We start from the raw sequence: 24,897 nt of genomic DNA, 5'->3' as shown, positions 1-24,897 counted from the left end.
TCGTGCCCCTTCCGCCGTTCGTCCGGCGGTTCCAAATGGCGCCAAAGTGAACCACGCATGCGCGTTCTCCCAGCCCTCTCCACGCATGCGTGCTCCGCGCCCTGTTTTTTTTAAATATCTCTTCACCTCGACGCTAATGCGCGTGCGCTTTGCGGAGTCACTTTCTTCAGCTAAAAATGTTTAAAGGTTTATGAATATTTCTTTTATAAATGCTCCTGGGAGAACTTACCGTCAGGCAGCATCTGTGCTGGCGAATGAACAGTCGATGATGGGGTCGAGACCCTTCACCTGCAGTCTCTTGTGTCTCTATAATAATCAGAATCACCGACATATGAGGTGGTGTGTTGTTTGCAGCAGCAGTACAGTGCAAAGACAAAATTACTATAAATTTGTAAAATTAATAAATAGTGCGACAAAAGGAATAACGAGGTAGTGTTCATAGGTTCATGGACTGTTCAGAGATCTGATGGCGGAGGGGAAGAAGCTGTTCCTGAATCGTTGAGTGTGGGTCTTCAGGCTCCTGTACCTCCTCCCCGATGGTAGTAACCAGAAGAGGGCATGTCCTGGGTGGTGAGGGTCTCTAGTGATGGATGCTGCCTTCTTGAGGCAGCGCCTCTTGTGGATGTCCTCGATGGTGAGGAGGGTTGAGCCCGTGATGGAGCTGGCTGAGTCTACAACCCTCTGCAGCCTCTTGCGATCCTGTGCATTGGAGCCTCCATACCAGGCAGTGATGCAACCAGTCAGAATGCTCTCCACTGCAAATCCATAGGAATTTGCAAGAGTCTTTGGTGACATACCGAATCTTCTCAAACTCCTAATGAAGTAGAGCCGCTGGCACGCCTTCTTCATGATTGCATCAATGTGTTAAATGTGTTATTAAAATAATGTCCCTATATCCAGTGCATAACTCATGAACGACACAACCTAGAAATCTGAAATTGATATTGGTAATTGGTTTATTATTGTCACGTGTACTAACATACAGCGGAAAGCTTTGTTTTGAATGCCATACAAAGAGATCATGCTATACATAATTACACTGAGGTAGTAAAAAGAAAACAATGCAGAATATAGTGTTACAGTTGCAGAGAAAGTGAGGTGCAGGTAGACAAATAAAGTGCAAGGGCCACAGCAAGGTAGATTTGGAGATCAAGAGCATCTATAAAAATTGGTAAGAGTCATTGCGGGCTGAGAATTACCTTTTGCACCTAGGTTAGGTTTAGCATAAGGATGTGCACTACATTCTTATCTTTCCTATGATGACCAGGGAATTTTTTTGGATGCTTCTGGTGGAATGGAAAACTTTCCTTATTAATCTCCCGTTGGCTAAAGTTCAAAGACAAAACGTGTGCCCTGGCGATGGCATCATCAGGCATTGCTTCTTTTGACAAGTGGGAAAACAACCCTTTCAGCTTGTAACCTCCCTTTAAATTTGGCAAAAGTGAAGACTTCAACATGTAACATTGGTCGGGAACTGCAAAGGAAAATATTCTAAAAGATTGTGAACTTATTGTCTGAGATGAACGTACAGGTGCTCACAGATCAGCCACTGGAGCATTACATCGAATGTTGCAAGATCTTAGACACAATAGCAAATTAATGGCGGTGTTACTTTAGTGCTAGCTGGAGAATTTTGTCAAATGCTATTAGTAATTCCATGAGGTACTAAAGCAGATGAAATAAAAGCCTGTATTAAAGCATCATATATTTGGTTATATACTTTGCTAGGAGTTTGAGGAGATTCGGTATGTCACCAAAGACTCTTGCAAATTTCTACAGACATATAGTGGAGAGCATTCCGTCTGATATGGAGGCTCCAATGCACAGGATCGCAAGAGGCTGCAGAGGGTTGTAGACTCAGCCAGCTCCATCATGGGCGCAACCCACCCCACCATTGAGGAGAGCTTCAAGAGGCGGTGCCTCAAGAAGGTGGCATCCATCACTAAAGACCCTCACCGTCCGGGACATGCCCTCTTCTCATTACTACCATCGGAGAGGAGGTACAGGAGCCTGAAGACCCACACTCAATGATTCAGAAACGGCTTCTTCCCCTCCGCCATCAGATTTCTGAACAGTCCATGAACCCACGAACACTACTTTGTTTTTTTTTTGGACATTTTATTTATTGTTGAATTTACAGTAATTTTATGTCTTTGCACTGTTCTGCTGCCGCAAAACAACAACTTTCACGACATATAAGTCAGCGATAATAAACCTGATATTGATTCCGAAAATGTTAAACGATTACACATACGAGCACACGTGACAGGTGATCCATCTGTGAGAGAGTTTGCTTTGAATATACTCAATTGAGGAAATGGGGGAATTAACTGCGAAGCCTCAATGGGAATGAATTCAATGAAAAACTTGAGTCAAATTCTTACATCACTTCATGATCTAATGCGAGCTGTTTTCCCAAATGTCACTCAACACTATTTGAATTACCAGTGGATGCATCAAAGAGCAATGTTAGCACCAAAAATGACACAGTATAGGCCACGAAGAGAAGCTTTTGAAGCTTCCCAGACAACCTGTACAGTATAAATCTATCAGCAGTGGGACAGACGTTGATGAGGCTGCACATTTCCCGGGTGAATTTTTAAACTGTCTATCGCCACCTGGTGTGTCATCAAGGATCTCCAGTCAGGAATTTGGATCCACCAACACCATTCAATGACACAAGAGCATCTCTTCAAAAATTACTACCACGTGTGTACTTGGGGCTGCAATAATGACTGGTAATGCTGTTGGGAAAAATGTCCCCATCCCTCAGTTACCAGTTATCCCACCTCGTCAACCTTTCCAATTCAACCAACTTCACTCCCCTGTTCAACTTAGTTTTGCGATGAACGTCAACAAGGTGCAAGAAACAGTTGTGAAAAGTTGTTGGTCTTAATCTCAAAGCTCAATGTTTTCCCGTGGTCAGCTATATGTCGGTTGCTCCAGAACTGTAGTTAAAAATAATCCATGCATTTTTTCCACTGGATTCAAAAGAGAAAAAAATAGTGTATTCTGAAGCATTTGTACATTGAAATCAAGTAAATTTACAGATTGTGCATAGTACATACCTACTTACAGAGAACTATATTAAATATAATTATTGTATACATGTTTATTTTCAGTGTGTATGTTTTTACTCATAACTTTATATAAAGATATATAATTTTAACATCCTAATTATATTATTCATGGGAGTTTGTTTCATTTACAGGGGGAGGATAATACAATCTGATCTCATAGAAATAAATGAATAAAAAAACATGACTGCCAGCAAAATAACCCAAGCTACACTGGGTGTAGCAGCTAGTAATCTATACTGACCACTTAGATGAAAGGACCGAGTGCACTAGCCAAATCTGCTGAGGACAAAATGACAGGTGGGTTAGCAAGATGTGAGGAAGACACAGAGAGTCTGCACAGGGATATAGATAGGTTTGGTGTGTGGGCAAAATGTTGAAAAGTGAAGTATAATGTGGGAAAATGTGAGGTTCTCTACTTTGGAGTAAAGAATGAAGAAACAAATTATTATTTAAATGGAGTGAGGCTATGAAATGATTTGGTGCAGAGGAATCTCGGGGTCCTGGTGCATGAAATACAAAGAGTTGGCAGACAGATATAAGTGATTTGGAAGACTAATGGAAAGTTGGCCTTTATTCACAGGGGTGTAGAATATAAACCCACAAAACTCTGCAGGGGGCTGGTGAAAGTACATCTGGAGTATAGCAAATAGTTTTGGTCTCAAGGGACTGAGTTATGGAGAGAGGTTGAGCAGGTAGGCACTTTCTTCATTGGAGCGTAGGAGAATGAAGGGTGATCTTATAGAGGTGTATAAAATTAAGAGGGACATAGATACGGTGAATGCATATAGTCTTTCTGGGGAATCAAGAACTGAAAGGCATAGGCTTAAGGTGAGAGGGGACAGATTTAATAGGAACCTGAGGGGCAACTTTTTCACCCAGAAGGTGGTCAGTGTATGGAATGAGCTGCCAGAGGAAGTGGTTGAGGCAGGTATATTAACAACATTTAAAAGGTACCTGAACAGGTACACAGATTGGAAAGGTTTAGAGGGATATGGGCCAAACACAGGCAAGTGGGACCAGCTTAGATGAGAATCTTCGTTGGCATGGACTAGTTGGGCCAAAGGGCCCGTTTCCGTGCTGTATATCTCTATGACCTTATGACTCCATATTTAAGGAAGAATGTGTCTACATTAGAGGCAATGCAGAGAGGGTTTGGTAGGTTGATTCCTGGGATGAAGGACTGATTGATGAAGAAAGATAAACAGACTGGACCTATATTCATTGGAGTTTAGAAGAATGAGAGGTGATCTTATTGAAACATTTAAGATTCTGAGGGGTTTGACAGGGTAGATGCTGAGAGTATGTTTCCACCAGCGTAGGATATTTTCAGAGTAAGGGGTCACCCATGACAGACAGAGAAGGAATCTTTTAAAATCTCCACTCAAGAGATTTGTAGATGTGAAGTCATTGAATATATTTAAGGAGGATGAGGAGAAAGTGGGAAAATGGTGTTGAAGCTAAGTTTGGATCAGCCAGAATATTGTCAAAAGGAGGTGCAGTCCTCTCCACCTACACTCACTCCTATTTCTTACGTTTATAGTGGAGACACGAGAGACTGCAGATGCTGGAATCTGGTGCAACAAACAATCTGTTGGAAGAACTCAACTGGTCAAGCAGCATCTGTGAGGGGAAAGGAATTATCCTGATGCAGGGTTTCAACCCAAAACTTCAATAATTCCTTTCCTCCCACGGATGCTGCTCAACCCGTTGAGTTCTCACAGCAGATTGTTTGTTGCTCTTAAATTTATAAGGCAGGCACAGTAGTGTAGCGGTTAGCGTAACGTTATTACAGCACCAGCAACCCAGGTTCAATTCCAGCTGCTGTCTGTAAGGAGTTTGTACATTCTCCCGTGTCTGTGTGGGTTTCCTCCGGGTGCTCCGGTTTCCTCCCACATTCCAAAGACGTATGGGTTAGGAAGTTGTGGGCACGCTATGTTGGGGCTGGAAGCGTGGCGACACTTGCGGGCTGCCCCCAGAACACTCTACGCAACAGACACATTTCACTGTGTGTTTCAATATACATGTGACTAATAAAGAAATCTGTAATTATAATATGGAATTATACCTACTTATACAGGACTACAAATCCCAGGGAGTACAGCGTCCTTGCGCATGCGTATTTACCCAAATGTAGTTCACTGCCAGGAGCCTACAACTCCCAGTATGCGGCGAGGCGGTCGCGCATGCGCGGTGTTACCGTCTCTGGTGGGCGGGGCGGGAGCGCTGCCGCGGCGGCTGTTGGCTCCTTCCCCTTTAAGGGTTATTTTCCTGTCGGCGGGAAAAAAAAATCCGGAGGGGTCGGCGGGCGTGGATCGGAGGAGGTCAGGGGTGTGGTGTCCGAGGAGCTGGCCGGGCTTCGGCGACCGAGGTAAGGGCCGCCCCAGGGGCAGTGAGCCCGAGCAGTTAGGCCGCTCTCGGGGGGGGGGGAAGCAGCGGCCTCACGGTGATAGCCAGGCCGGAGCAACGGTCAGAGGGGGCGGGCAGTGTGGGCTGGGGCTCGGCCCCTGCGGGGGACGGGGCCAACGGGATGGGGGGCAGAGAGAGGGGACTGTGGGGGCAAAGAGAGGGACTGGGGAGGGAGCAAAGAGAGGGGATGGGAGGCAGGGTGTCAGTCTCCAAACACCAGCACCGTCACCACCACCCTAACACGTTTATACAGGTCACCCCCAGCAGACAGACACACACACTCCTGTTACCTTACCCCACACACAATACACACACTGCCTTACTCCTTACACCCCAACCCCCCAAGACACACAAAGTATACATGTGTGCACACACACACCCCTTTACACCCAACTCCCCATACACTCCAAACCTCCTGATGCACAGCCATACATCCCTAACTGCTCACACATCCCACAACAGATGGTATACCCACTCCTGCATACACCCTAACCACCTCACATCCCAATCCCCAACAATGTTCCTACACTGCCCAAATACCCCAAACCTCACACACCTCCACTCCCCAAGTCCAGCCCTCATACACCACAACACCCACCACAAACGTTATTCCCCCACTCACTGAAACCTCCATAAGCAGCATCCACAATGTACAGACAACTTTCCAGTTGCGATCCTGATCTCATTCGTACAACCTTGCACACCCCCCCAGACGCCCATACACTCCAGCCCTCTTACGTACTCCTGTATTCCCCATATATACCTCAACGCTCACATGGAATTCTGTACTCCCATCCTCCTTAAACCACCTCTGTGAACACTGTCTCCACATAGCCCTCATACACCCAACCACCACACGTACATCCCTTGCAACTCATGAACCACTCCTGTGCACCCCACACAAAAACACCAACTTTTACAAACACACTCAGACTCTGCCAGTGTAACCCGCACCTCCACCATCCACCCCCCACCCGGACCCTTCCCAACCCCATCCCTCCATCAACTTGTTAGAAAACACCCAGGGCAGTGATAGTTTGCTTCTCTTACTCAACCCGCTGAGTTATTCTAGCATTCTGGGTTTTCTTTTTTTGCTTCTGCTCCATTTCTAAGGTTGATCATGAAGTTGATGAGGGAACCACAGACTGGCACAGATGGGGCAGGAGTACCTGACAGGGCAGCCAGCTGGTTACTTCTCGATACCATCCCAAATGCTCCTCTTTCACTTTGAGTGGCCATGCACTGGAGATTTCCCAGGGTCAACAGGAGGCTTTGATCACCTTCCTGAATCTTCCTGGTAATCTCTTCCCCCCACCTCCCCCATGATGGAGTTTGGGATAGAGTGTCTGTTTCTGCAGCCTGGTGTCGGGCCTGCCTAATAGAGTGAAGTTAGGGCCTCAATGCAGGAGATGTTGCCCTGGGAATCCGTACTGCTGTTGGTTTGCTTATCCAGCCGGTGGCTGTGGAATATTTTTTTTAAAAGGCATTGAAGAGGATGGCGAGTTCCTTCCCACGATATCTGCCCTCACTGAGAGGTGGCTCCCAGGATATGGGAATTGGTCCACGTTTCCCAAGGACTTGCCCTTAACCTTGGAGTTCGATCCATCTTACGTTTGCTCTTAAAAACACACTTTCACATGCACATTTGAATAAGGACCTTGAGTGCCTTATAAAGTTTGCCAAGGATATTTATTGCAAAACTAAACCACAGTATGCAAGCAAGCCTGCTTCTAGGTGAATGTTCATCATCACTCGTGGAGTGAGGGATTTAATAGACTGCTGTAGTAGCAGTGGGCACCGAGAGTGAAATTTGCCCTCAACAATGAGAAGTTAACTTTGACAGTACGGTATCAGGTCAGATCCCTGCCCTTCACCTGAATGGATTTGCTCTGCTGAAACTGGGAACGAAGCCAGCTGTCCCATAGCTCTGAGCCGACAGCATTGTTTTGTACATCCGACAGGATCCTGGAGTGGCCCGTCCTCCAAGCTATTCCCCTGATCCCGGGGCAGCCATTCCCAAAGAACATGCAGCTTTAATGCCAGGCTGAAGCTGCTTTGGAATGTATTTACTTGTTACAATACAGGAGGAGGCCATTTGGTCCATCAGGTCTATGCTGATTCCCATCAGTCCCATTTCCCCCTCTTGCAGCCCCTGTATCCTGTGATATTCCCTCACACCCATGATCTCTCCCTCCCCCTTGATTCCTTTCCCACACACCCACACACGAGGGCAATTTACAGCAGCCTACTGTCACGTCATTGGGACGTGGGAGGAAACTGGAGCTCCCAGGGGGAACTCTCACTCTGGTATTGGTTTATTATTGTCACTTGTACCGAGGTACAGTGAAAAACTTGTCCTGCAAACCGATCGTACAGGTCAATTCATTACACAGTGCAGTTACATTGAGTTAGTACAGAGTGCATTGATAAAAACAATAACAGTACAGAGTAAAGCGTCACAGCTACAGAGAAAGTGTAGTGCAATAAGGTGCAAGGTCACAACAAGGTAGGTCATGAGGTCAGAGTCCATCTCATTGTATAAGGGAACCATTCGATAGTCTTATCACAGTGGGGTAGAAGCTGTCCTTAAGTCTGGTGGTATGTGCCCTCAGGCTCCTGTATCTTCTACCCGATGGAAGAGGAGAGAAGAGAGAATGTCCCGGGTGGGTAGGGGCTTTGATTATGCTGGCTGCTTCACCAAGACAGCGAGAGGTAAAGACAGAGTCCAAGGAGGGGAGGCTGGTGTCCGTGATGCGCTGGGCTGTGTCCACAACTCTCTGCAGTTTCTTGTGGTCCTGGGCAGAGCAGTTGCCGTACCAAGCTGTGATGCATCCAGATAGGATGCTTTCTATGGTGCATCGAAAAAAGATAATCTGCACAGACAACGCTTGAGCTCAGGATCGAATCTGGGTCTCTGGCACTGTAAGGCAGCAGCGCCTAGTACGTCCCTGCTCAATGCTTGCCCTCACCCTGATATTAGGTGCTATATACATGTAAGTTGCTGCTGCTCATAAATGAAAGAAAAAGTAAAATGCTGCCATGGTGGGAAATCTGAAGACCAGACATGATCCATCAGCCGGTAGCTGTGGAGCGAGGGTGGTGGGGCAGCCCAGTAACCTGAACTACGGCACATTGTCTGTATGCTGCAAGTGTTGAACCAATTGGTAAGCGGGTGTGCTGAGGCAAACAGCTGCTGACATCAAACTTACCCAAAGTCGCACAGGGGATTGGACTGAACCTGCGGCTGACAGCTGAGTACCAACCCTTGCTTAATCTGAAAAGGGCTGTCACAATGGGATTAGCCCTCCCCTCATGGGACAGGGCAGCCAGTGAATGGGATTAGCCCTCCCATGACGAGGTGAGGTCTGAGTGCCGTTCCCTCAGGCTGCCCTGTTGGTCATTACTGAAGGTCTTCTCTTCAGCATTGTTGTGGTGATGTGTAGGGCATTGGGGCTGTTGTTGCCGTGCAGTGTGGGGTCGGGGTTGTTGTAGTGTGTGTGGGGGGGCGGGGGGTTGGTCAGGGTCGTCACCATGGTGGTGTGTGGGGCACTGGGGTTGTCATTGCCGTGGTGTGTGGGGGTCAGGGGTCATCACCGTGGTGTATGTGGCGCTGGGGCTGTTGTCGCTGTGGTGCGTGGGTGTCACAGGTCATTACTGTGGCGTTTGGAGTGCAGGGCTGGTGGTGGTGTTTGCAGGACACTAAGAGGGTGTTGTCAGGCATTGAGTTCCGGCGATGAGTTTGATTGTTTCTCTGCTCAGGGTTGTGTCTCCAGTTCTAACTGTGGTCTGGTGGGCCGTGGTCTTCCACAGGTGACTGTGAGGTGGAACTTTGGGTCACTGTCCCTCCGGTGTTGCACTGTTTGTTGATATTACTACACGAAGCAAAGAGTGGACTTTGACCAGCAAATCAGGAGCTGGAAATAAACATCTAGAGCTGTGTTCCCACACTGGTTACTACACCAGGAGCTTGTCTTCATCCAGTTCCTTTCACATAAAACATTCCAGCACTCTTCAAGCATTACCAGACTGAAAGTGGGTGACATTGGGAAGCATGAAGGCAGGTGCCCAAAATCTCAGTCAAACTAGTGGATTAAAGGGGGAGGGAGAGGGTTAATTTTGGGACTTTGCCATCAGCAGTTAGTATTAGGATAAGTGTCCAGAATCGCAGGTCAGAGACATCAAGTTGCAGGGAGAGGGAGGACAAGGTCTTGAAAGCAAGGAGAAGAATTTTAAAATGTTGCTTAACCAGAAGCTGCACCAGGGGAGGATTAGTTGACCTTGTTTACTGAGCGTGGAACAAGGGATATCGGCCAATATTCCATTAGAAGTGATGCACCAAAAGGTGCCAAAAATGGGTTTTCAGCAGTAGATGAGCCAAGGAAAGGTGCAGTTGGGCAGTGTGGCAGAGATGGCCTCACCTCGGGTTAACTATGGCAGCAAGGTTGTGACGGGCTGCTTCAGTTTCAGAATTGCTGGTGATGAGCTCATTCAGCCAAGGCTCTGAGCTGAGAGTGGGACTGGGCGATTCCTGAGTGCTGGGAATTGAGAAGTATTGGGTTCAGGATGGATGAAGAGTTTTGACAGATGGGAGCAGGAATTGATAAGGACTCGAGCATGAAAAAGTAGGGCAAGAGTAAACCATTTGCTCCCTCAAGCCTGCTTTGCCATTCAACAAGATCATGGCCAATTTACCTCTGTGTCATTTCCCTGCCCAGAGCTCAAATTCCCCTGGTACCCTAAATGCCCTGAAACCTAGCAACCTAAACTGAATGAACTCTTCACCAGGCCTCTGGGGAAGAGAATTGGAAAGGTGGTCACCCTCGGCTCAGCCCTACATAGCCTGCCCCATGTATTCAGTGCTATATGTGGTTCAGTATGATCTGAGAGTTAGCCAGCTCTTGGAACCCTGAGCACATCTTTAGTCAGAGGTGGAGCTGCTGCCTCTCAGCTTCAGCAACCCTGATCTCCAGTGCTGTCTGTGTGGAGTGTGCATGTCATCCCTGTGACCAAATGGGTCTGGAATCTGCCCTTCACTGGTATAGCCATCACTTATTGGGCATCCTTAATTGCCCTTGAGAAGGTGGGGATGAGCCCCCTTCATGAACCGCTGCAGTCCTCTTGGATAGGTGCTCGCACAGCTGGGGAGCGGTTTCCAGAAACTGAACGCAGTGACGACATACTTCCAACTTGGCATACGAGTTGCCGCAGTACCTGCTGCTAGTGTCCTGGATTTTGCTGGAGGTTCACTCATCCAGGCGAGTGGGGAGTATTGCATCCCATTCCTGACGTGCCCTGTAGATGATGGAATGGGTATCAAGAGGTGATTCAGTTGCCACAGGATACCCAGCCACTAATCTGTTGGTTGGTCCGGTTGAGTTTCTGGTGACTCTTACGATGTTGGTGGTAGGGAACTCTGCAATGGGAAGGTCATTGAATGTCAAGGGTAGGTGGTTAGATTATTTCGTATTGGGGATGGTCATTGACTTTTGTGATGCCTTGCTCCATGCAGGCATGGGCTGCTTCATTTGCTGAGGAGTTGTGAATGGAATTGAACACTGCAATCATCAGTGAACAATTCACTCCTGACCTTCTGATGGAAGGAAGGTCATTGCTGAAACAGCTGAAGATGTTTGGGCCCAGCACACTGTTCTGAAGAACTCCTGCTGTGATGTCCTGCGACTGAGTTGATTGATTTCCATCAGCCACAACCATCTTGTTTTGTGCAAGGTATGACTGTAACCACTGGACTGTTTGCCCCTTGGATGCACATTGACTTCAGTCTTACCAGGGGTCCTTGTTGCCACACTTAGTCAAATGCTCCCTTCATCTCCCTCACCTCACCGCTGGAATCCAGCTCTTTGGTCCATGTTCAGACTGAGGCAGTGATGAGGTCTGGAACTGAGTGGTCCTCGTGAAACCCCAACTGGGCATCAGTGAGTAAATGCCCTTGGGTCGTGCAGTTGATAACCCCTTCCATCAGACTGAGTGTAGTGATGAATTAGCAGATTGAATTTGTGTGGGTGGGGGAAGGAATGGTTGACATTTTGGGTTACGACCTACCTGAGCTATCTGATATGCAATTTTCTACATCGTCTGGGAGATGCCAGTGTTGTATCTTTTACTGGAACAGTTTAGCTGAGAGGCACAATTAGTTGTGGATCACAGGTTTTCAGTAGTACATCTGCAGTGTGGTCTGGTTGTATTGGCATTGATGTACCTTGTATTCTCAGCCACTTGTTCTATGGAGTGACTCAGATTGGCTGGAGACAGCCATGTGTGGTGGTGGGGATCTGGGAAGGAAGCCAGGAGGTATTTCTGGCTGAAGGCAGTTACGAATGCTTCAGCGCAATAAATTATAGACCAGCTTCAGGAGTGTGTGTGTACCTTTCCATGTTTTGATATGTATCTGCACTCTGCAGCTGCTTAACCTGGCCTCTGTCCCAGTTAGAATTGATGGTACAGCGCTCAGTGTTGTCCTACAGCCCCTGAGATGACAGGTGTGCCGTGTACCATAAGTGTACAAGTGAATCGAGCAGCACTGGAAGTCATTTCTCCAAAAGTGGAGAGGAGAGAGCAGTCCAGAGCACATCCACCTGCCAATAAAGGCTTTACTTCCAAACTCTTGGGAATTATATTACACAGAGGCAGAAGGCGTTACTTCTAACCCACACCTAACAGATATACTGTGGCCTAATAGGTTGTGTCCTTTACTCACAGCCGAGAGGCTGTGTGGTCAGGTCCTATGTCTGAGATCTGAGCATGTAAATATACTGAAGCAGCAAACAATCTGTTGGAGGAACTCTGCTCTCAGTTCTGATGCAGGGTTTCAACCTGAAACATCAACAATTCCTTTACCACCACCACCACCCCCCCCCCCCCCCCACAGATGCTGCTCAACCTGCTGAGAGGGGAGGTGGCCAGTCTAGAGGGGAGTGTGGAGTGATGAGAAAGGAGTCAGAGGTGATTGGTGGACTGAGGAGGGGTGTGAGTTGACAACCAGGTAGGGGAGGGGAGCGGGGTGGTGTGGTACCCATTATCACCTCCTGGTAGCCTCTTGTGTTCCTGCTTATCTCCCTCCAGCAGCTGTCTCCAACTTCACCTCCTTCCCATCACCGCCCCCCCCCCACCCCCCACCATCTGCCTCAATATTTTTTCCTCATCTCCTGGCCTCCTTCTCTCATCCACCTGCCACTGTGTCCCAACTCCCTCCCTCCCCTCCCCTCCCCTCCCTGGCACAATTGGCCTGTCATCTTCCACCCCTCCTCAGTCCACCAATCTCTTCAGACTCCTTTCTCACCACTACCCCCTCTCCTCCTTATATTGGCCATCTCCACTCTCCCATTCTCAGTAGATGCAAGGGTTTCAACCCCAAACGTCAACAGTTCCTTTCCTCCCACAGAAGCTGCCCGACCCACTGAGTTCCTCCAGCAGATTGGGTTGCTCCAGATTCCAGCATCTGCTGTTTCTTGTATCTCCGTAAATCTACTGAATGCCTGCTGCCTTGTTTGGAGTAGAGCGGAGAGGGTGCCACACTGTCACAGGCCCCTGCCTTTGGAATAAGATGTTAGACCGAGTCCCTCCTTGCCCCTTCAGCATCTCTCCCTGGTGTTGTCTGCCAACCAACAGCAAAAGAGAGAGGGTGCAGAGGGGATTGCCTGGGGTGGAATGCTTCAGTTATGAGAAGAGACTGGATAGGCTGGGTTTGTTTTCCTGCAGCAGAGGAGGCTGAGAAGGGGACCCTGACAGATGTTTACAAGATTATGAGGGGGTTGGATAGTAAGAAACGCTTTCTCCGTGGTAGAGGGCAGGCACGGTAGCGTTAGCGGTTAGCGTAACACTATTACAGCACCAGCGACCCAGGTTTCAATTCCGGCCACTGTCTGTGAGGAGTTTGTACGTTCTCCCCGTGTCTGTGTGGGTTTCCTCCCACATTCCAAAGACATACGGGTTAGGAGCTGTGGGCATGCTGTGTTGGCGCCGGAAGAGTGGTGACACTTGCGGGCTGCCCCCAGAACACTCTTAGTAATGCAAAAAGACGCATTTCACTGTGTGTTTTGATGTATTAAGTACATTAAAACCAGAGGCATAGGTTTAAGGTGAGGAGTGAGAGGTTTGGAGGGGATCTGGAAGAATTTTTTTTCACCCAGAGGGTGGTTGGACTCTGGAGCACACTGCCTGAGGGGGTGGGTCAGAGACTCTGTTTGAGAAGCATCTGATGAACACTTGAATCCCCAAGGAACTATAGCCCACGGCCCAAGTGCTGGTAAATGGGTTTAGTGTAGATAAGTACTCGTTGGTCAGCATAGACGTGGTGGGCTGAAGGGCCTGTTTGTGTGCTGTGTGGCCGTGTGTGGAGTTAGGTTGAGTTATCTCCACCCTTAGTGGTAGTTTGCTGTGTTCTTTTGCTGCCACCTTCTAATATTAGAACAGTTGCTACATTGGAACACAAGAGACTGCAGATGCTGGAATCTGAGCAACAAATGGCCTGCTGGAGGAACTCAGCGGGCTGGAGCAGCATCTATGGGGTGGGAGAGGAATTGGAACGCATATGTAACTGTAGTAATCCTGATACAGGGATTCAACCCGAAATGTTGACAATTCCTTTCCTCACAGATGCTGCTTGACCAGCTAAGTTCCTCTGGCAGGCTGTTTGTTGCGATGCTTCGTTGGGAATGTCCCTGAAAATGGCTAAAGAAATGTAGTCCTTTTAGTTTTGAATAAAATCTATCCCACAGCTCAGCGTACGCTTACCTGGAACTCAGCTGAGGGTGGGGTTCACGTCAGTCAAAACATTTGACACACACTGAACATTTAGATGGGACTGAGCACTCTGCATGCTTGAGGGTCACAGGTTTAGGGAGGTCACAGGTTTAGGAAGGTCTGTCGGAGTAACCTGGGTGTGTGGCTTTTATAGATGGCACACGCTGCAGTCACTGTGTACTGGGGACAGCGGTGTTCAGGATGATGGACACGGTGCTGATTGAGTAGGCTGCTTTGTCCTGGATGATATTGAGTTCTTCGAAAGTTTTTGGAGCTGTACTCATCCGGGCAAGTGGGGAGTGTTCCATCACACTCAAAGTCAAAGTTGAGTTTATTGCCGTATGCACAAGTCCATGTGTGCACAGGTGCAATGAAAACTTAACCTGCAGCAGCATTGTAGGCACATGGCATCAGATAAGCAGCATTCACAAGGAAACATAACTTAGGCATAAATTATACATAAATTTTATAAGAATGAACACAATTAGAACAAAAAAAACACAAAGTCCATTGTAGTGCAAAGTGATCGGTGTTTTGCTGTACTGAGGTATACTGAGTAGGGTTGTGCCGGTTGGTTCAAGAACCAAATGGTTGAAGGGAAGTCGCTGTTCCTGAACCTGGTGGTGTGGGACTTCAGGCTTCTGTACCTCCTGCCTGGTGGTAGCTGTGAGAAGTTGGCATGGCCCAGATGGTGGGGATCTTTGCTGAACTGAAGCAGTGCCTCGTGTAGATACCACTGATGGTGGGGAGGGATGTGCCTGTTATGTATTGGGCTGAGTCCACTACTCACTTCAGCTTCTTATGTGCCTCGTAGGTGGTGGGAAGGTGTTGGGTTGTCAGAAATGAGTCACTCACTACAGGATGCCCAGCCTCTGACCTGCACAGTGTTCATGTGTCTGTTCCAGTTGTGTTTGTGGTGAATGGTGACCCCCAGGGTGTTGATGGTAGGGGAAATGCCATGGAACGTTAAGGGTAGGTGGTTAGACTCTGTTGCTGAAGATGGTCGTTGCCAGGCACTTCTGTGCTGGGAGCCTTCCTTTCTGTTTTATCAGCCCATGTCTAGACGTTACTGCATAGAGACACGGGCTGGTCCTGCCCCCCCCCCCCTCCCCCCCATGATCTCCCCAGCACATTTGTGAACTGTGATCAAGTAAAGTCAATGTGCCTAAATAATTTTCAGATTCACCAGTCTCTCTCTGCAGTTCTCGATTTAAAAATAGAGTGACTTTTGACACTGAATATCCAATGGGACTGCGAAGGACAGTGCAGCCTCTGATTTTTTTTTTGTTGAAAAAAAGTTGTTGATTAATGTCAGTTGATAACCTTGCTGCTCTGCTCTCCTCGATTGGACCAGAGCGAGTAGTTGCTTGCTGGAAATAGCATGGCTTGTATGAAATACAAGGAATCCAGGGGCTATTTTCAGTGTAAAGTGGCACCCTGCCAAGAGAAGGGAGGCACTGAATATATTGCAGGTTCTCTACTGTGTCGGGCGAGTGCCGAGGACTCGTTTCTCACTTGTTCTTCCATTCCCAGGGAAGAGAATTTTCCGAGACTGCTACTTGCAGCATCAGCCAGAACGTGAGTAACTGGTGCTGGTTTTTAACCAAATCCTCTCCCCTGAGAACCACGGCCGCAGCTGTGTGGGGCCGCTCTGCCTGTGAGCCAGGAGGTGATAATTTGCTAATGACAGCTAATCCACAGCAGGAATAGCATTGTTTTCCTATAGCTGGTACCTGCTCCTTGCCTGAGTGATTGGAAATCAATGCGACAACTTTTTGCCGAGAAAGCCTCTTTGAACATTCAACTTGAAACGTGAACCTTGTTTCTCTTTGCACAGACGCTGCCCGACCTCCTGGGTACTTCCAGCATTTTCTGTTTTCAATTCAGGTTTCCAGTCACTGCAGTTTTACTACCGGTATAATTCTACTGGAACACCGCACTGTAGGAGGGGTACCTCCACCTGCCAGGTTGGGTCCCTGCGGCTGTTATTCCAAGGGTCTGGCTGCCCTCTAAAGGTTGGAGAGACAATTCCTCAGCACTGTTCAGGGAAGGGCAGAGGGTGTGGAGAAGGACAGCAGCCCCACCATCCAGTGAGATGCTATAGGAAGGCTTGCGGCAATGGGAATGGATGCAGAAAAAAAGGATTCATGAGGGTGTTGCCAGGACTGGAGGCCATCAATTATAAGGGAGGCTGGATAGGCTGGGACTGTTTTCCCTGGAGTGTAGGAGGCTGATGGGTGACCTTATCGAGGTTTATAAAATCACAAGGGGCATAGATAGGGTGGACAGTCACGGTCTTTTCCCCAGGGTAGGAGAGTCTAAAACTAGAGGGCACAGGTTTACGGTGAGAGGGGAGAGATTTAAAAGGGGACCTGAGGGGCAAGTTGTTCCACACAGAAGGTGGTGGGTATGTGGAACGAGCTGCCAGAGGAAGTGGTAGAGGTGGGTAACTTACAATGTTTTGAAAGACCTATGGTCAGGTTCGTAAATAGGCAAGGTTTAGAGGGATATGGCCAAACACAGGGAAGTGGGCTAGCTCAGTTAGGCACACTTTGGTTGGCACGGATGAGTTGGGCTGAAGGGCCTATTTTTGTGCTGTATAACTCCGAGATTGCGATCATCCACCTTCCAGCCTCCTTCTCGCAAGTGTCCTGCCAGCCAATTGCATTTAGTTCTTGCACACCTCACTGGCAACGTAGCTTTGCATCTCTTCCAACTCGCCCTGGTCCGCGTCACTGAGCCATTTCGGAGAGTAGTTAGGAGTCAATGTAGTGAAAGCGTAGGCAAGGTGGGAGGGACATCAGTGATGTGCAGCAGAATCTGGTGTTCCATTGTACACCAGTCCTTCTGTCTTCTAGTTCACACTTAATGTAGTGGGATTAAAGATTAATAGTGCGGTTCTGTGCAACAGTCCAGGTGTTCAACCACTGTGTCCCTAGGTGGGGTTAACTGTCAGTGCTTGCTGTCTGCCCCCTCTATGTACCCAGGGGGTTTCATTTGTCTGGGGGGGTAATGGCTCCACTGTGACAAGGCGAGGGTGCCTTTTGATAAGGCTCTGATACTGAGTGAAGACCAAAGTACAAAGCCAGGTGGTGTGCGAGGCTGTCCGGTCTGTGAACTGTCCGTGCATGTCCAGCACACTTTAGGTCAGCAGTTAAATAGTCCCAATTGTACCAGCATTGTGGCTCACTCATTAATCCACATTATCTCGTTAGTTCTAAAACTCAGTGGCAGCCAGGCACTCTGTGGTGGCTCACTCCTTCCAGCTTTAGGCTGGGTAATGAAGCGTGAATATTTGATACAATCTGTTGCTAATGCAATGGGCCCTTGCCTGTCTGGGTTAATGAGCAGTTTAATTGCCTCCCTGGAGATGTATGGCCACGCTTCAGAGGATTATCTGCTGCCTCTGTCTAATCTCACACTGTCCTGTTTCTGTGTCAATGACCCATGTTGGCTCTTTCCCCCAGTTCTACAACTCTCATTGCCTGGCTGTATATCCTCAGCGGTCTTGCCCAGTTTCTATAACCCCCTCTCGCCCTCTGAGATCTCTGCACTCTTCTAAATCTGTACTGGTGATCATCTTGGGTGATCATGCTGCAGCTGTGTAAAACATTGTTAGGCCACATTTGGAGTATTGCATGCAGTTCTGGTCGCCCATTGCAGGAAGAATGTGGAGGCTTTAGAGACGAGATTCTGCAGATTGCCGGAATCTGGAGCAACACACACACACAGTGCTGGAGGGACTCAGCAGGTCAGGCAGCATCTGTGGAGGGAAATAAACAGTTGACGTTTTGTGGTCAAGACCCTTCATCAGGACTGGAAAGGAAGAGGGCAGAAGCCAGAATAAGAAGGTGGGGGGGAGGGGGAGGTGCACAGGCTGGCAGGGAATAGGTGAGTCCAGGTAAGGGGGGGAAGGTAGGTGGGTGGAGGAGCAGGGAGATGTAAGAAGCTGAGAGGTGACAGGTAGAAGAGGCAAAGGGCTGGAGGAGGAGGAATCCGGTAGGAGAGGGCAGTGGACCATGGAATAAAGGGAAGGAGGTGGGGAATATATGGGCAGGTCAAGAGGGCGGGGGGAGAGGGGGGCCACAGGAATGAGGGAAGACAAAAGAGGGGTGGGGAGGAGGAGGTTTCAAAAAAAGGGGTGGGGGAGAAGAGGGGAGGGTTACCGGAAGTCAGAGAAATCGATGTTGAGGCCGTCAGGTTGGAGACTCCCAAGGTGGAATATGAGGTGTTGTTCATCCAACCTGCATCTGGCCTCAACGTGGCAGTAGAGGAGGCCGTGGACAGACATGTCAGTGTGGGACTGGGATGAGGAGGCTTTGGAGAGGGTGCAGAAGAGGTTCACCAGGATGTTGCCTGGATTAGAGAGTATTAGCTTTAAGGAGAGGTTGGGCAAACTTGGATTGTTTTCTCGTGAGCATCAGAGGATGAGGCGAGACCTGACACAGGTTTATAAAAACTACGAGAAGTATAGATAGGGTAGACAGTCCAAAATCATTTTCCCAGGGTAGAAATGTCAAATACTGGAAGGCAGAGCTTTAAGGTGAGAGGGGGTAAGTTTTTTTTACATGGGGAATGTGCTGCCAGGGGGTAGTGGTAGAAACAGGTGTGATAGAGGCATTTAGACAAGCAGGAATGGAAGGGTATGGGTCACGTGCAGGCAGATGAGATCAGTTTTAATTTGACATCATGGTTGCTTAGATATCACGGGCCAAAGATCCTGTTCCTCTGCTGTACTGTTTTATGTTTGGCTGGCCGTACCTCTGGCTGCCTGGATCCCAAGCTCTGGAATCCCCTCTTTCTTTTTATCTCTTGCTGCTAGAAACCAACCGTTCGATTTTCTCACGGCTTGGTGTCCTGTGTTGTTTAATGCTAGTGCAGAGCTCTATGTGACAGGTTACCACACTCTGCATTTCCAGGACTCTGGAGCTCCATCTACCTCCCTATCTGCTTCCTGCCAGTGCTGAGCGTAAGCTTCCTTGTGGGCTGGAGCCCTGCCATCCCAGAGGACAGGCAATTGGGTCAAGGAGGACCTCTGCTTTGTGGGGGACTGACTTTGTGAGGTGATTGGAGCCTCCATCGCTGTGCACACTGGGAGCCTGTGAACCACCTGGAATCGCTACAGTGCTTCTGGTGAAGCTGCTCCCACAGAGCTGGTGGGGAGGCAGTCCCAGATCTAGTGACCCAGTGACGGTGAGGTATTGCCCAGTCGGGATGGTTTGGGACTGAGAGGGGAACCTGCAGGCAGCGGTGTTCCCTTCTACCTCCTGCCCTTGTCCCTGGTGGTAGGGGTCACAGGTTTGAGAGGTGCTGTCAGAGTAGCCTGGGTGAGTAACTGCAGCACATTTTGTAGGTGGTGCGCACTGCACGACTGTGTGTAACTGGTGAAGGGAGGGAGTGCTTAGGGTGGTGAATGGGGTAACCGAACGAGCAGGTTATTGTGTCCTTGAGTGTTTGGAGCTGTACTCGTCCATGCTAGTGTTAGAGAGTTAGAGTTGTACAGCATAGAAACAGGCCCTTCAGCCCAACAGGTCCATGCTAACCAAGATGCCCTATCCAAGTTAGTCCCATCTGCCAGTGTTTGGCCCATAACCTTCTAAACCTTTCCGATCCCTGTACCTGTCCAACTGTCTTTTAAAAGTTGTTAATGTACTTGCCTCACCCACTTCCTCTGGCAGTTCATTCCACGTACATACCACCCTTTGTGTAAAAATAAAGTTTCCCCTCATGTTCCTATTAAATCTTTCCCCTCTCACCTTAAACCTATGCCCTCTAGTCCTTGATTCCCCAACCCTGGGAAAAAGACTTCACCCTCTCTATGCCCCTCAGGATTTTTCCACCTCTATGAGATCACCTCTGTCTCCCACATTTGATCTTGTGTAATGAGGAAGGATTAACAAGGGAGTAACAAATAATCTGCTGGAGGAACTCAGCAGGTCAAGCAGCATCTGTGTGGGGGGGGGGGGGGGGGGGGGAAGGGAAGGAGTTGTTGACCTGACAATTTCCATGCCCCCCCCCCCGTCCCCCAACCCCAGCACAGATGTTACTTGACCCACTGAGTTCCTCCAGCAGATTTTGTTCCTGACAATTCCAGTCTCTGCAGTCTCTTGTGTCTGAGGATGGAAACCATAGGTCTATAACCAGTGTCTTCAGTTTAAATAATGCCAATTATAATGGTATGAGGGAGGAGCCGTTTAAGCAACTAAACGGCTTGAAAACTTGTTTCAACTAAACAAGTTGAGAGACAGGTCAGTGAAGGAACAGAGGCAGATATTCAAACAGCTGGTCGATAATGCTCAGCAAGAGCTTCTCCCAATCAAAGTGAGGGATTCCATGAGAAAGGAATGCAATCCATGGTTGGCAAAGGTTCATGTTAAGTTGAAAAGTAGGGTATAAAAAGTGGCAAGGGCCAGTGGTAGCCCAGAGAACTGGCAGGTTTTTAGGATCCAGCAGTAGGTGGCTTAAAAAGCTCACAAGAAAGGGAGAAATGGTGGGCAGGCACGGTAGTGTAGTGGTTAGCGTAACACCATTACAGCGCCAGTGACCCGGGTTCAATTCCCGCCGCTGTCTGTAAGGAGTTTGTATGTTCTCCCCCTGTCTGCGTGGATTTCCTCCGGATGCTCCAGTTTCCTCCCACATTCCAAAGACATATGGCTTAGGAAGCTGTGGGCATGCTATGTTGGTGGCAACACTTGCGGGCTGCCCCCTGAACACTCTATGGAAAAACTGCATTTCACTGTATGTTTCGAAGTACATGTGAGTAATAAAGAAATCTAATCTTAGAATGAATTTTGAGAGAAAACTTGTATGTGGTGTAAAAGCTTCTGTGGATGTTTACATAAGAGGAGGACAGCTAAGGTAAATGGGTCCTCTAAATAATGAGGCTGGTGAATTAATAATAGCATACAGAGAAATGGCTGATAGATATTTTGTTAGATCGTGAAACAGAGGAGTAGGGAGAACTGGCACAGAAGAGGAGGCCAACGTAGATCAGCCATGATCATATTGAATGATGGGGCAAGCTCGGGGACGGATGGCCAGCTCCTGCTCCTATCATCTTGTGTTCAAGATGGTGGACAGGCCTTGGAGCATGAGTTGCTCGCTGCAAGATACCCAGCCTCTGATTTGCTCTTGTGACACGGTATTTATGTGGCTGAATGTTGCTGCATTTACTGGGGAGTTCCAGAAGGAATTGGGTGTTCTGCAATCATCAACAAGTCATGAACTGCTGGGGATTTTCTGAAGAACGGTCCTGTGTAAATACCAGCCATGTACGGCCCTGAGGGGTGTTGGTAGGGTGGATGTGGAGAGGATGTTTCCTCTCATTTTAGTCAGAGATGAGACAAAAGTTTTTCTCGGAGACCTGAGTCTTTGGAACAGCCAAGACTTTATTAGGTGGTAAAGCAGGCTCGAGGGTCCGAGTGGCCTACACCTGCTCCTAATTCATAAGTATCTACAGGTCCTCCCTAGGTTATGACTGCCCAACTCATGTACACTCCTTGCATACAAACAAGTGTTTGGGAGACCAGCAGGAGGGATTTGCCGGCTGCTGCAGGGCTCCAGGCATATTCTGTGTGGGAACTTGGTTTGAGACAATATCGTTGTATCTTCCAGAGAAATCTGAGTGGTTGAGTTAAATGCCCTGGTTTAACTGCACGTTCTACTCAGTTGGCCAGTGTTTTTATTTAAATATATCGCTGGGCAGCTGCATTCCCGACCTGTGATCTGTTTAGGTTACAAACAGTTCTCAGGAACAGAACCCTGTCACAAACTGGGGAGGGCCCTGTATGGGAGAAGTTAGAACTGACACTGGCTTTACGTCCCAGAGAAGTCAGAGTGTGGAAGGCGTAAAAAGGATGTCTGTGACAGGGCGGAGACAGCCGGAGGACACCAGTGGTGGTGGTGCCTGTGAGAGAGCTGAGACTGGCATCGCTGATTCTCCCTTCTGGTGCTAGGCGTAGTTACAACATCCTGATTCAACTTTCCCTCCTGCTGTTGTGGCATCTGGGCAGTGACTGCCTGCTTCTGAGCCACCACCTTCATTGGAGTCGAAAGCCAAATAATATTTTTGTGAACCTGTTCAATGTTTCCCTCTTCTCTGCGGTTTAAGGGGAAGTGGCCTCTGGATTTTAGCACCTCCCTGTGCTGAAGCTGCCAGTGTGGAGTGCGGTGGGTGCAGCCAATCAAAACTTGGGAGCTTCCCGTGAGGGTGATGAATCTCCACCTCGGAGAGTTGTGAGGCTGGATCACCAGAGCTTTTTAAGGAGGAGGGAGCTCAATGTTTGAAAGATCAGGGGAATTGGGGATCTGGCAGGGAGGAGGAGGTGAGGCCTGGGGTAGATCAACCATGATGACATAGAAGGGCGGGCAGGTTTGAGGGGCCAAGTGGCTGACTCCTGCTCCTTGGGTCTTGTGTGTTCTGCTGGGTGTGCCAGATCAGTCCAGTCAGCCCCAGTTCCCCTGCTCTGTCCCTTGCACATGTTTTGCTTTCAAATATTTATCCATTTCCCCGCAGCCCTCTGATTTCCCTTGAACCTGTAGCCACCAGACTTTCAGACAGCAACTTCCAGATTATAACTTTTTTTAAGTACTTTCTCTCAGCTCATCTATATCTTTTGCCCATTGCTGTGATTCTGGGTGCCCAGTCCTGCAATCTACCCTATAAACTCCTCAGTAAGGATCCAGCTCCAAGTCTCTGCTCAAACCTCTGAGCTACCGGGAGATCCATCCCCATCTAACTTTAGGATAACACTTAACCTTTCCTGCACCCTTACTAGGACCGATGGATGTGATGCCACAGTTGTGATCCAGCTGGTGTTTTGTTTAAAATATATAAAGATTTGACTTGAGCTCCCTGCTTTGTGCCCTGTGCCTCTTCTTATGAATCCTGGGTTTCATGAATCACTCTCTCAGGTGTCCTGCCACTTACCGGGATGTGTACACTTGCATACCCTGCTCACTCTGTTCCAGCACACACTCTGGATCTCTTCCACTAAGCTGACATCGTCTCTGCTCTGCCAAAGTGTCATTTTCCACTTCTGGGTATTAAGTTTCATTTTGCCATTTGTCTGCCGTTCTGCCAGTCTATATATATCCATCTCCCCTGTGGTCTATTACTATCCTCCCCACTTCCTGCCACCCTTGATGTGAATGCTTTAAAGTGAGCCGATGTTACATGCGAGGGGCAGTGATGCATCTGTGCTGCAAGGGTGGCCTCCTCTACATTGGTGAGACCAGACACAGAGTAGGTGACCGTTTCGTAGAACACCTGCGCTCTGTCTGTAACCGCGACCTGCATCTCCCCGTTACCAGTCACTTCAACTCCCCCTCCCACACTATCACTGATACGTCAGTCCTCAGCCTCCTCCACTGCCGGGAGAATTCCCAGCGCAAACTGGAGCAACAGCCCCTCACTTTCTGTCTCGGAATCTTGCAGCCTAATGGGATGGCCATTGAATTCTCCCACTTTAGGTAATCCCCCCCCCCCCCCCCCCCCCCCCCACCATGCTTCTTCTCTTCTTCCCTTTCCTAGCCTTTTTTTCCTTTTTCTCCTTACCTTTGACCCACCCCCGGTGGATCTGCTCTCCCCTCCTCCCCCGCACCTGCCCATCACTGTCTCTTACCTGCATCTACCTATCACCACCCTGTGCCCACCCCACCTCCCCTCTGTTGTCCACCTATCACTGCTCTGCTTTCCCCTCCTATATATTGGGCTTCCCCTTTTCCTATCTTCAGTCCTGAAGAAGGGTCCTGACCCCAAACGTTGCCCGCCTGCTTTTCTCCACGGATGCTGCCTGGCCTGCTGAGTTCCTCCAGCATCATTGTGTTTTTCATCTAGGTTCCAGCGTCTGCAGTCCTTTGTTTCTCATGTGGTCGCTCTGTCTCCTGGGGGGGGGGGGACAGGGTTGACCTGGTGACTTGGCGCTCTGACCCAGGAGTTGGCGGCTGGGTGCAGTAACCATGTCCTGTGCTCTCTGTCCACCCCGCCCCCCCCACCAGCTGTGTTCGGGATGAGCCGGGCCTGAGCCGGTGGCACGGAGCGGCCTTCCTGGCTGCTCCCGAGAAGCTGCCGCCCAGCTGAAGGGAATGTTACGGTGGGCGGTGCACCTGGAAGGAGGCCCACGGAGGGTGAACCATGCTGCAGTGGCCGTCGGGCACAAGGTCTACTCCTTCGGGGGCTACTGCTCGGGCGAGGACTACGAGACACTCCGACAGATCGACGTGCATGTCTTTAACGCGGGTAAGCACCAACCGATCCTGCTTTCTCTGTGGAGGGACCTGAGGCCACCTCTGTCTAGCCTCCATTTCCCCCCTTCTTTATTGTGCCCCCAGTCCCTTCAGAGCCCCTCCAGTAGCTGGGTGCTGGTCCTGTTGGGTCAGATCTCAGCAGCCCTGTGTGCATGGGGAAGATGGCAGCGGTGGAGGAGCGCACTTTGTTAAGAAGTCATTAAGCTGGAAAGAGCACAGAAGGTTTACAAGGATGCTGCCAGGACTCGAGAGCCTGAGTTGTAGGGAGAGGTTGGGCAGGCTAGGACTTTATTCCTCGGGACATAGGAAACTGTGGGGTGATCTTATAGAGGTGTATAGAATCAGAAGGTGCATAAGTAGAGTGAATGCATACGGTCTTTTTCCTAGGGAAAGGGAATCAAAA

The 24,897-nt window shown here is 49.0% G+C and overlaps 1 protein-coding gene across 1 annotated transcript in view; it reads left to right on the top strand.

Moving 5' to 3' along the window:
- The first annotated feature begins 5,298 nt into the window (after positions 1–5,298).
- The window catches only part of klhdc3 (kelch domain containing 3), a 48,647-nt gene continuing 29,048 nt past the window's right edge, over positions 5,299–24,897 (top strand). The window contains 2 exon segments of the mRNA XM_052024765.1: positions 5,299–5,448; positions 24,246–24,486. Coding sequence (XP_051880725.1) covers positions 24,333–24,486 — 154 coding nt within the window. The 5' untranslated portion in view covers positions 5,299–5,448; positions 24,246–24,332.

Source organism: Pristis pectinata, chromosome 10 (assembly GCF_009764475.1).
Source record: "Pristis pectinata isolate sPriPec2 chromosome 10, sPriPec2.1.pri, whole genome shotgun sequence".
Taxonomy (NCBI): domain Eukaryota; kingdom Metazoa; phylum Chordata; class Chondrichthyes; order Rhinopristiformes; family Pristidae; genus Pristis; species Pristis pectinata.
This window is presented reverse-complemented; position numbering and strand designations above follow the sequence as displayed.